This window comes from Caretta caretta, chromosome 7 (assembly GCF_965140235.1).
Source record: "Caretta caretta isolate rCarCar2 chromosome 7, rCarCar1.hap1, whole genome shotgun sequence".
Taxonomy (NCBI): domain Eukaryota; kingdom Metazoa; phylum Chordata; order Testudines; family Cheloniidae; genus Caretta; species Caretta caretta.
The window spans coordinates 31551370-31564068 of NC_134212.1; the positions used below are offsets into that span (position 1 = coordinate 31551370).

At 51.9% G+C, this 12699-nt stretch overlaps 1 protein-coding gene across 12 annotated transcripts in view; it reads right to left on the reverse strand.

The window, feature by feature from the left end:
• Positions 1-12699, reverse strand: part of MARK2 (microtubule affinity regulating kinase 2) — a 104522-nt gene that overhangs the window by 37780 nt on the left and 54043 nt on the right. The window contains exon 1 of one of the 12 annotated variants that reach the window (XM_048857425.2): positions 5274-5806. The exons of the other annotated variants lie outside the window; for them this stretch is intronic. Within the exon in view, the coding sequence (XP_048713382.1) occupies positions 5274-5312 (39 nt within the window). The 5' untranslated portion in view covers positions 5313-5806. Of the gene's footprint in view, positions 1-5273; positions 5807-12699 lie in introns of those variants that run through there. 12 annotated transcript variants of the gene reach the window in all.

The window sequence follows — 12699 nt, forward strand, 5'->3', positions numbered from 1 at the left end:
CTTGCTTGCCTACCCTCTGCTCTGCAAGGGCGTTCTTTAAGCCTCCATGCGTTCATCACAGCCTTTAGCGTGGGAAGCTAATGGGAAGGAGAGACCAGTTTAATACAAGGCACAGCAAAAATAATCCACCCAGCAGGCCTCTAGGTCTGAGCAGGAGGTTTGAGCTTTCCGCATTACAAGTTCAAGAGCAAAACAGCTCTATGTTTAAACTGGGGCCCATGACAAACAAGATTCTCCTGCCTGCTGCAGCCTTGAGAACTGCACCCCAACCATGGCAAGATTCCCCTGTCCACTGTGTAACGCTTCCCCTCTGGCATATGGGATCATTTCCTGCGCTGGGACAGATTGTAACAAGGAGAGAACTACCCCACTCCCACCTCCAAACCCAGGCTATGTGCTCCCAATTCTGGGCAGTAGCTGAATTCATGTTCTCTTTGCTAGGATGTCCCTGCCTCACAAGTCTCCTCCTATCTGACATGACCCCAGAGCCAAGGTGTTTCATGCCTGGAGTAACATTGCCTGGGTAAGGAGCCATGCTGGGTTTGGAGTTGCTCGAGTGCTGTTACTGATCCCCAGATCAGCCCCTGTCTGCAAACAGTCTAAATCTAAGCTGCTCTTCTGGGAGCTTGCTGGGAAGCTGTTTGCCAAGAACAGCTTAACATTCTCGCTATGACTCTCCTTGGCCCCCAGGTCTCTCCGCAGGAGGCCAGCACCATTTACTTCTTCAAACAGGCTCACAGCAGTGCTCCATCCCTGAGTCTCCATTTTACCTTCCAGCTGACCCTGTGCTGCACTCTAAGAAACACACCAAGCTCCTGTTGTAACTCCAGACACATCTAATTAAACTACTGGCTGTGGAAAAGCTCCCATTTCAGCAAGCTTGTTTTACAGTGAAATGAGTGCTGGTCTATTTGATTTCCTTGTAGGTAAGAGGAAGTCCTGGCCCCTCTGCCCTGATTCTGAAAGGGCCTATTCTACCCCCTCTGCAGAGGGGTCAGCAGCAGGGCCAGTTCTCCTGGGGCATCTGGGACATGGAATCCCCTCCCATAAGGATCTAGGGCCTGATTCATTTTCCATGGGGCAAACAGTCAAACAGTAACCTGCTGCAGCTGCTGAGCAGAGCTTGAACTATCAACACCTTTGCTGCTTTCGTTGCTCCATGAGGAAGAAGTTGTGGGAGGCAGTGTTACCTAATGGATAGAACACCACTCTGGGACTCAGGAGGTCTATTCCTGGCTTAGCCGCTGGCCTGTTGGATGATTCTGGGGCAAGTCACTGCCCCTCCCTATCCCTCAGCTTCCCATCAGTCAGTAATGACCCTGATGTCCTTTGTAAAGCGCTTTGAGATCTACTGATGAAAAAGAACTATAGAAGAGCTAGGGATGATTATTTTTAAAGATCTCAGAGGAGCTGCCCATCTCTTTGAGATCCCCTTCCCTCTTCATAGGGATGTATGTAGATTCCATTAGCCAATCAGGTTGCCTATAGCAGCCTCCTGTGAGAGGTTTCACTGGGGTCATCTAGCTAGAGGATGCTCAGTCAGGAAAGTTCTCACACTCAGTCATGGCACTGACTAGTGACAGATCCCTTGAAATGCCACATGCTGGAGCAGCTGAGATCCTGCAGGATGTATGTGCTACTATTTGCAGAGCGTGTTAAAAACATCCCAAGTTCAGCTATGGAACCAAGCACAGAAGGGAGAGGAAACAGGAGTCATCATAACAAATGATAAAAATTTGGGGAGGGATATTAAACCTCATGCTTCAGGGCTTGAGCTGATCTCTGTTGGTCTATTATAGACCAGGCTGAGCCATACATATATGGGGGAAGATTACCCCACATCTCCCCATGGTGGATTTCTTACACCATCCTCTGAAGCAGCTGGTGTTGGCCGCTGTTAGTCAGGATAATGGGCTAGATGGACTTTGGGTCTGATCCAGACTGGCAATTCCCAATTCCTGTGCCTTAGTGCTCTGGTATTTGTTCTTCTAGCAGGTGGCCCAATAGACAGCTGCTAGCAATAATATCTTAGATTTCAATAATAAAAAAAAAAAAAAATCACACACCACTGAAACACAGCCACCTCTGAGATGAGGCATGGTAGCTGTTTATTACTAAGCAGTTTTGGACAAAAAGATATTGAGTTACAATTAGATATCAGCTAGAGAGGCAGATTAAAATAACGCAAACTGGGGATTGGCCAGGATACTGGGATTACCACCCAAACTCCTTGCAATACAGATCATGGATATCTGTGGTCAGAACCTCAGTTTTAGGCCTTATTTGAAAGGTGGCATCACTAGCAACACAGCCTCTCCAGCACTGGGCTGGATCCTCATTGGATGGGAGGCCAATCCCTATGGAAGAGCTAATACGACTTCCTTCATTGGACACCTCCCAGAAATAGAAGTGAGATATGAGAGCCACAAAGGGCCATTACCTCAATAGTCCATGTGCCCATAAAGAATTTTCCACAAAAAGTCTGGTTAAAGCTTAGTATTTGGGGGAAGCATGGACAAAGTGACTTTGGAAGGCAGAGGGGATTCATAGATTCCATAGCTCCATCCACTGTATGTTGTGACCCTTAGTAGTTACGGATCACTAGCTGGCTAAAAAATACTGTCTCATCATTTCCTTGTACTCCCCCATTGGCCTCCCTGTATCCCCTTGTCACCTTTCCTCTTCTGCTTAGACTGGAAGCTCTTTGGAGCAAGGACCGTCCCTTTGTTCTGTGTTTGTACAGTGCCTAGCACAATGGTACATAACTGGAGCTCCTGGTGCTACTGCAGTACTCATAATTATCCAACCTAATCTGCACTGTTGCAGCAATCAGTTTGCAGTGGGATCACTCGGGGAGCTGAACTAACTCAATTATACAGGATCAAAGATGTCATATAGAGTAGCAGCCAGTAACCAGCCAACCAACTTCCATCTCCTCGAAGCCCACCAGGCAGGCCCCTTTGGAAGTGGTTCAGAGAGCTAGTTTCCACAGCAACAGCTCCCTTCTTAGGGAGGCACATGGCATGTCAGCAAGCGCAGGGCAGGGAGAGCACAACAGGGTGTTTGGAAGGAGGGGAGCCTGGCCGCTGAACCAGTGGCAAGACACACTGCAAAGTGGCTCATCATCAGGGTTGAGATTCTGATGCCGCCCACATGGGATGAAAGGCTCTAAAGCAGTGGTGGGCAAACTACGGCCCATGGGCTGGATCCGGCCTATTTTAAGCTGGCCGCGCTCCGGGGCACTGGGTCAGGGGCTGCACCATGCGGCTCGGCTCCGCTCCAGCAGGGGCACTGCTCTGGCACTTCAGCAAAACAGGGGCACAGGGTTGGGGCCACACCATGCGGCATGTCCCCACTCCGGCTCCTCCGTGCTCCAATGGCCCCCTCCGGTGCTCCAATGGGAGCTTCAGGGGCAGTGCCTGAAGATGGGGCAGCGTGCAGAGCCACCTGGCTGTACTTCCGTGTAGGAGCTGGAGACGGGATATGCCACTGCTTCCGGGAGCCGCTTTAGGTAAGCGCCGCTCGGAGCCTTCACCCCTGAGCCTCTCCCCATGTCCCAACCCCCTTCCCCAGCCCTGATCCCCCTCCCGCTCTCCAAACCCCTTAATCCCAGCCCAGAGCACCCTCCTACACCCCAAACTCCTCATCCCCATCCCCACTCCCCCTCACACACCCCAACCCCAATTTTGTGAGCATTCATGGCCCGCCATACAATCTCTATTCCCCAATGTGGCCCTCGGGCCAAAAAGTTTGCCCACTCCTGTCCTAAAGCAAGTTACCTGACACGACACCACATCCACAAAGCAGGAGGACATGCAAGCCTCTGCCCCCAGCATGTAATGGAGAGAAGCAGTGAGCTACAGAGAGCACAGAAGAGCTTCCCCTAAAAAGTAACCTCAGATATAGAAAGGTGTGCACCTAACTGGTAAAGCAGGAGGGATACAGCCAGGATTCCTGGATTCTTTTTTCAACTCTGGGAGAAGAGTTGGTCCGGTAGTTGGCGCTAGGGAGGCTGGGACCCAGGACTAGGAACGCTCATTCCCAGCTTTCCTCTACAACCTGCAGCTTGACTTGCACAAGGACACTTCATCTTCCTATGGCTGAATCTCCACCACCACACCTCCTGCACTGGGGCAGAGGGCTGCTTAAGGGACCCCTTTGCCTTTCTATAGTGCTTTTCCCCTGAGAATCTCCAAGTATAAGACTGTTACCATTTCTGAAGGAGATTCTAGGCTGTGGCTGCCTGGGAGCAAGGAAAGCAAACATCCCTTATCTCCACGTAGCTTTCATTCCCCTGCCCTACCCCAGTTTATCGGAGCTATACAGTCAGAGGTGCTTGCTCTCCATTTCACAGCAAGAAGAGTTTACCATCAGTCTCTGTGAGAGGTGTACGTTTTAAAATCAAGGTCTTCAATGGCTCTATGCACTCTTGGAGTCTGACACTAGAGCTGCCAGGAAGTAGTTGCTGACTGGAAATGCATGCTGGGTAACTGTATGCAAATGATAATCCTGAACTTCCAGGGTCTCTGCACAGCTTTTATTACCAGAGCTGCAGGCCCTGGGCAAGCATCCGCCCCAGGGTGTGGCAGCGTGGAACGCTGGGCACTGAATGGGGAAAGCCGTGCTGTTATTCTGGCTGGACGAGCAGTGCATGAGAAAGGCCACCAGGGCACCCCGGTCCACAAGCTCAGCCACTAGGGGATTGGGGCTATCTCCAAGTGCTTGCTAAGATGTTAAGGAAAAGCTTGTTTGTTAAGTCTCATTGTTCCTTGATGCACAGAGGTCTGGGGAATACCCTCCCACATAAATTCCCTATCTGGGGTCATTTCCCAAAAGCCAGAGGCTGAAATCCCGGTGCCTGGCACAGCACTGCTCTGGCTTCGGTGAGCCACTACCTGTGACCTGGGGCTGCAGAGGAAGTGCAACTCCCAACACTCATGGGAGGCGGGCACATCTAATTAAGCGCTGACTTGGCCTGGGAGGGAGGCAGATAGCTGTGTGGCCGCTGAACAAGCTCAGACCCGACTGAGACGACACACGCAGGGGTAGGTATCGCATGTATGGCCTGTTTCAGAGGAAGGCAACGTACCAACCTACTGCAAGGGCTATAGAGAGAGGACACCCGTGATTCTTCAGCAGGCTTCAGCTCTGAATCCAACGGCTGAACTCTAAGGCTCCCAACAAACCCAACCCCCCTGCCTCCCCAAACCCAAGACCCAGCTCTTTGATCATCTCTCTCCCGTTCGTCTCAGGATCACGTCCTGAACACTTACTCCAGCCATGGGCCTTGTGTACGTGCTCCCTCTGCTCATCAAAAGCAGTCTTCTCCCCCTCCCTTCACACAATCTCAGCAACGCTGGCGTAAGCGCCTTCTCTGTAGCGTCTGTAGTCTGGAAGGGCAGACGCTGTATCTCATTGGCTCTCCATTCCGGACCCCAAATGGAAATGTCTCTCCCCCCTCATTTATATCACTTCAGCCAGCTGGGAAGAGAGGGGAAATAACTCCAACTTATTCCTAGTGTGTCTGTGGGAAGAGGCACCCCACGGAACAGACCTGTCTCATCTCTCCTCGTTAGCCTCTGCAATCCCTCTTCTGAAGTGGTGAAGCAATGTAGTAACAAACAGCAGCAGCCGAAGTGAAACTCTTCAGAAGGAGCAAAGTACAGGAACAGCCCAGGCAAGCCACTTCCCCCACCAACCGGCAATGGGACTCCGCCTTCGATACCTGAGCAAGCCACACCTTTCGCAATCTCCCTGATTGCTAACCCAGAGCCTGGCCTGTTTTGCAATTCATCAGTTTCAGGCCAACTCCACAACTTCCCTAAGCAGCACCACAGGTAGCAGAAGCACTGGGATTACCGAGAGCTTCAGGGTGTTGTCTGGATCGGAGTCCCAAGATCCATTAAGGGAGGAAGGCAAACTTCCACCATAACCTACTAGCACTTCTTCCCATTGGGCCAAGTGGGAGGAGAACTGTCCTTAGGCTGGGGGAAGGACGGAGTTACAGCAACGCACGATTCTTCCCCCACAGGAAGCTGCCTGCCCCACCCTTGGTTGCAATGGGCAGGGCTCTTCAGTCAGTGAGTGTGAGGAGGAAATGCTCAGCCTGAAAAAGAGAGTATGAAGTTAATGCTCTACCTGCACCAGGTGGCCTGCAAGCCCCTAAGCAAGATGAACAGATCAGGGGCAGCTCTTACTACAGAGTTCAAAAGGGAACCAAATGCTGCCAAATGAGAGCAGTGTGGGGGCAGGGGGAGATTAGGGTAGAATGCAGCGATGTGCCACCTCCACCTCCCTTAGTGGGTGGCTCCTAGCCCATCACATCCGTGTGCACACGCCCTTTTTGTGAAATCCTTGTACAGCAGCCAAGCCACAGGCTGGGGAACACAGAGGCAAGATGGTTAAGTCAACACAATGCACCCGGGCTGCCACAGAATCTGAGGGGAGTGGGGAGGAGAGCTCCTCACTGGCTACAAGGAAGTCAAGAGCTATGTTACAGCATTACTCAGTTACGGCTCTCAGCTCACAACCAACAGCCCCAAGCCCTTGGCACAGCAGCCCCATCCCATCAACAACCTGATGTTACAAGGAAGGCGGCTCAAAATTCAGTAATTCCTTAGCTTGGTGGGTTTATTTTCTGGTGAAGCATGCAGTATGTAAGGGCTGTGGGAGAACAGTTAGAGCAAGGGGCTGGGAGCCAGAACTCCTGGGTTCCTTCTCCAGCTCCAGGAGGGGGAGGGGGACCTACCAGTTAAAGCAAGGAGCTGAAAGCCAGGACTCCCAGGTTCTTTCCCCAGCTCTGAGAGCAGGGTCTAGTGGGTTAGAGCAGGAGAGCTGGGAGCCAGGACTCCGGGAGTCCTGGATCTATTATCACAAGCCTTAGCCTAGGGCAGAGGTGGGCAAACTACAGCCCGAGGGACCCTCCTGCCCAGCCGGCTAGCCACAGGCCCCTCCCCTGCTGTACCCTCTCCCCTGCAGCCTCAGCGCACCACGCCGCAACGCTCTGGGTGGCCGGGCAGAGCAGTTGTCAAGCCGCGGCCTGAGCCGGTGCTCTGGGCAGCGTGGCTGTAGTGCTGCCAGACACCGGTGCTCCAGGCAGCACGGTAAGGGGGCAGGGAGCAGGGGGGGTTGGACAGAGGGCAGGGGAGTTGGGGGGGGAGTGGTGGTCAGGGATGTGGATAGGGGTCGGGGTGGTCAGAATGCAGGGAACAGGGGGGTTGGATGGGGCAGAGATCCCAGGGGGCAAGTTAGGAATGGGGGGGGTTGGATTGGGTGGCAGGAGGGGGGTCAGGGAGTGGGGGATGGGGTAGGAGTCCCAGGGGAGCCGTCGTGGGCGGGGAGCCGGGGGGGGGGGTCAGGCCACGCCTGGCTGTTTGGGGAAACACAACCTCCCCTAACCAGCCCTCCATACAATTTTGGAAACCCGATGTGGCCCTCAAGCCAAAAAGTTTGTTTTTTTTGTACAGTGCCTACCACAAAGGGATTCTGGTCCATGACTGGGGTTGCTACAATACAAACCATCACCATCAACAGCCTCTAACAATGTCAGTTAAACAATATTCTCCTCACTAAAGCCCTTAAAGAATTGGGGAGAATAAACTCCCACCCTGTCCCACACAATCTTAACTTTAACCTTCCAGCACTCCACGGTTAAGTGATTTAACAGACAACAGGATAAAGCTACAGGACCAGCCTTTGCTCATTCACACTGGTGCAATTAGGAGTCACTCCAACTTCAATAGTTAAAACTGTAATCAGGTTTCTAGAGACCAAATGGAGGAGACAGCCTAGAATCTTCACCTGTCCATACCTCAGACACATACGAATACAAGCGTGTCCTCAGAAAACTTCTTAGCAAGAACACAGGCGTCTGACTAACAGTAGCAGGATGGTGGGAGCCCCAAGAAGCCCCAGTCATGGATGGGACCCCAACGTGCCAGGCGCTGTACGGACACAACAAGAAGATGCTCCTTGCTCTGAAGAGCTTCTAACAGTTACAGTCAGACTTTGGTGGGGGAATCAGAACTACAACAAACAGACTGAATACGCACATCAGAGTTAAGACTGTACCAACACTACAGTGTGTGGAGTAAATCGCATTCCTTTCCCTGGATGGCAGCCATGAGGGAAAGACACCAAGTATCATTCCCAGCACAGGGAAAGATGCACAGAATGTTTTAATGTCCACTCTTTTTGCAATTAAACACTGAGAAAAGTCAAAGACAATTTCAGAGACAACAAGACACAAAAGTTCCTTTCCACCCCCAAACAGGCACAGAATTCCCGTGGCACAGTCTCACCACTGCACATACGTGACTCACAAGCCCTCTTGAAACCTGCCTCTCATACCTGCTGCCAACTTAACTTTTCCAGCAGCGCCCTCTCAGTTCCTTGCATTTACGCATGAGAGGCTTTGATAGAAGAGCTGATTCAAGCTGCCAAGGGGTTAACCTTTGAACATGACAGATAGCAGATGCGGCATCTATACACAGCACTAATGCGAGAGGGTGACACTGATGGCAGGAGCCATGGAGCCAGAGGCACTGTCAGAATTACTTGCATCTTCAAGTATATTATGTTCCTTCAGTCGCCTTTCTGCTTCACCAATAGGTGATTTCAACAGGGAGTTGTTGAACAGCAGGAGAGTATGGGCTCTATACTGTCCTAGATCCATACACAGCACTTAGGCTAATAGGAAGCCTGCATGCAATATGCAGAACCTCCCATCCTGGTGTGGAGAGAAACCTAGACAAAAGCCTTCTGGGGAATGGGAGGGTGACTGAAGAAATACTGGAGAATCTAATCAAGTAGTGCAGCTGGGATTCAGGGCTCTGGGGCTCTAACCCCAGCTTAGGGAGACCTAGCAGTTCTAGTAAGGCACTGGAAGCACCAGGACTCCTAGGTTCTTTTCTCAACTGCTTATGAGACTTTAGGCAAGTCTCTTCATCTTTTTGTTCTTATTTCTCCATACAAGGCTAAAGCTTTAGAGTTTGAGGTTTGGAGATGGGGCAGTCCCGCCCTCCCTCCCTCCCCACCCTTCTATTAGATCAAGGACTGCTTCATACAGCAGCAGCACTGGCTGTCACTGAGGCACTACCTCCCACGGTGAGGTGTTCACGTGTGCACAACAGTGAGGCAGACATCGAACCCAGTGCATTCCTGGCAGGTCAACGCTGACACAACTGCTTGTAGCTGAAGGAAGCGGCTCCCTTGCATCACAACTGTCTGCACCACACCTCAGCTGGGGATACATACAGCCCTTCAGTCATCTGCAATTGATGCATCATGCTAGTAGCAGCAGGGTTAGGAGGGGTGGGAAGGGTTGTCTGTAAAGACCTCCTCCGCTTACCCCTACCCCTTGATGTAGGAGTCAGCTGGAATCCATTTCTTCCCAGACAAGGCCCTTCCTAATGTGTGGTTTGGGAAATGCAGGCATTGCCCCTTCCCTCTACCTCTGCATTCCATTCACACACCCTTTGAATGCCAAGCCTGAAATTTCCACATGCAATCAGCTTCCTAGGTCCCTTGAAGTAAAGTAAGTAATTCATCTCCGACAGACATTTTGTGCTACAGGTGGTGTCAGGAAGAAAGGGGTGGAGGGGAAATAAAAGCACAAAGCTCACCAGAAGCTGCCAGCCCAATGCCTTCCAAGGGTACCTTCCACTCACTTGACCCATGTGAGAAAGCAAGACAAATTTGCTTCCATGTTGAGAATATGGAGGGTGGGAACTGCAAGTGGGGGTGGGGGAAAGATTCCTCTTCCCCATCTCCTACCACAGTCATCTCCTGCTCCTCCAAGGCCACCACTAAATTAGCAGCAGCTGGAGATAACAAAAGGCTGTTGTTTAAGCCCTAACGGAAGCTCTGCCAACTGGGTAGAGGCTAGATAGACAGAGGACTCCAAGCCAAGGGCACTTCTGAGGCAAACACTGAACAGCCTCTATTGTGATGTTTTATTTTGGACACCTTGCACCAAGGACAGATGGTGGGCCCACCCCCCCTTACAAACCTAAGACTCCTTGCAAAGACCTAACAAACCCTGTTCTATAGCCCCTTCCAGCCAAGAAAAGCCACTTCTGGTGGCTGGCACACAACTGGTCCATGTTGTGTAGCTGGGGAGGGAGCACTGCAATGAGTCCCACTAATGTGGCAGCCCAGAGGATCTGGTGTCCATAAAGACCAGCCAGCAGCTCTGTCCAGAAGCCTCATGCTGGAACTCTTGTCCCGGAAGGAGAGAGGGTTGATATTTGAACCTGTGGAGGTGGGCAGGGCTCATACATAAGGCTACGTTTTAGTCACGGGTATTTTTAGTAAAAGTCACGGACAGGTCATGGGCAGTAAACAAAAATTCATGGCCCGTGACCTGTCCACGACTTTTACTAAAAATACTGGTGACTAAACTGGGGGGGGGGGATGAGGGGGGCTGCCTGGGGGCCCCTCGGGTCCAGGGGGAGGGCAGCCTGGGTGCTGGAAGAGCAGGTGGCGGTGCGCAGCCTGGGACCTCTGCTGGTGCTGGAGTGGGGGTGGCACTTACTTGGGGGCAGTTCCCACTGGCGGTGCCTGCAGGCGGAGGCAGCACACAGAGCTGCCTGGCCACGGCTCTGCCTAGCAGCTGAGCGAGGGGGATGTCCCCGCTTCCAGGGAGACCCCCAAGAAAGCGCTGCCCAGAGCCTGCCTCACCCTGTCCCAAGCCCCAATCCTCTGCCCCCTCCCACACCCAACTCTGCTGCTGGGGGGTGGGGGTGGGCACGGTGGCCTGAGACTACCGCAGCAGCGGCCGGTGTACCTGGCACAGGGGCTGCCTGAGCTGCCCCAGAGACAGGCGCACCAGCCGCTGGAAAAAATCAGAGGTCACAGAATCCGTGACTTCCATGACAAACTCGCAGCCCAACTCATGCACAGAATCCTCCCAGCCCTGCTGCCTTTTCCTGGAGCCTGGACCTTGACTACAAGGAGGTTTCCACTGCAATATGTACAGACCTATTTAATTCTACAATCTTTGGGTGGCACAAGCCATTCCCAGGACTACTGTGGAATAGCACAGGGCAGGGATTCTCAACCTTCACTGCACTGCGACCCCCTTCTGACAATAAAAATTACTACACAACCCCAGATGGGCGGACTGAAGCCTGAGCACACCCGAGCCCACTGACCTAGGCAGGGTGGGGGGCAAAGCTGAAGCCCAAGGGCTTCTACCACGGAGGGAAGGGGGAGAGGAATGGGAATGGGGCGTCTGTAGCCTGAGTCCCAACACTCAGGGCTGAAGCCATCAGGCTTCGGCCTCGGTTGGTGGGACTCGGGCTTCGGCCCCAGCAAATCTAAGCCAGCCCTGGCGACCCCATGTTGTGACCCACTTTGGAGTCTTGACCCAGTTTGAGAACCGCTAGCATAGGGTGTTAAACTACTCAGCAGCACAGCCTGGTAACAAATGTAGCAAAACTATCACACAGACTACAATTGGCTATTCGCCCCCTCCATGCCCACCTGGCATACCCTCTCCTCCAGCCCATTAGACTTTCCCATAGCTTCCCAGAGAGATTAACAAAGAGCAATCTTCCCCAAGGTAAGGCCATGTTTTCCACCCCCCCATGTGGACTTCAGAATGTTTAGTAAGCACTGTCCCCCTGAGGAACAGCAGCATGGCCACCTCCAATTAATACGCTCAATCAGTGCTCCATTAGACTTGCAAATGTGCCCAATAAAACTAATATGTTGCTCCTTGGGCTTTAATTATAGTAACCAGGGATTTGCAGCCACTGAAAGTCTCTTAGCATCATTTGCTCAACCACCACCTTTTATCTTCTTCTGCCCCTCCTCCAAACTCTTCCACCTGGTACTTGGAGCAGAAAAACTCAGTCCTCTTGCACACGCTTTGAGTCAAACAGGTGGCAGCTCCGATTAGGGTGGGATTTAAGAGCCAAACAGGCCAGCCTGACTGTCCCTGCGCTCTTAAGCCAAAGGAGCAGCCAAGGCATCTGGTCAGACAGAGAACAGCTGCTCGCAACCCTACCCCAGCCATGGCTAGGATGTCAAGCACAACCTCCCAAGGAGACGCACATCAATCTGATTTCAAGTAAATCCTGCATGCCATGAAGAAGGTGAACCACAAAGCAAGCAGGCCGGGGTCATTCTGGTTTATAGACAAGGGACCTTCACCGAGGAAGATTTCTTGGCACAGCTTACTAATTGTTTGACCACTGCTTTTGGGGTCGTCAAGAAAAGACGTGAGACGCAAACAACAGTGTACAACTGAATTCAGTCCAGCCTCACAACAGGCTGGTGCTAGGAGGCAGTATAGCTTAGTGGGTAGGGCACTGGGCTGGGACTTGGAGACCTGGGTTCAATCCCTGTCTCTGGGAACTGAACCCAGGCCCGGTGTCTCTGGCCTGCTGGGTGACCTTGGGCACATCCCCTCACTGTAACTCCGTTTGCCCCCCTGTAAAATGGTGATAATTATACCTATCTCCTTTGTAAAGTGCTTTGAGATCTACGAATGAAAAGCACTATGTAAAAATTAGGTACTACTACTACTTTGGAACACCCCATCAAATATCAGGACTTCAGATGTCCTAGACTTCAGTTCTTGGAAGCAAAGTACACAGTGTATCTGTTACAATCCCAGTTTCCACACAAATGAATATTCACAAAAGGTATTGTATGCAGGTTTGGCAGAATTCAATTTTTTAAAATAGTTTTAAC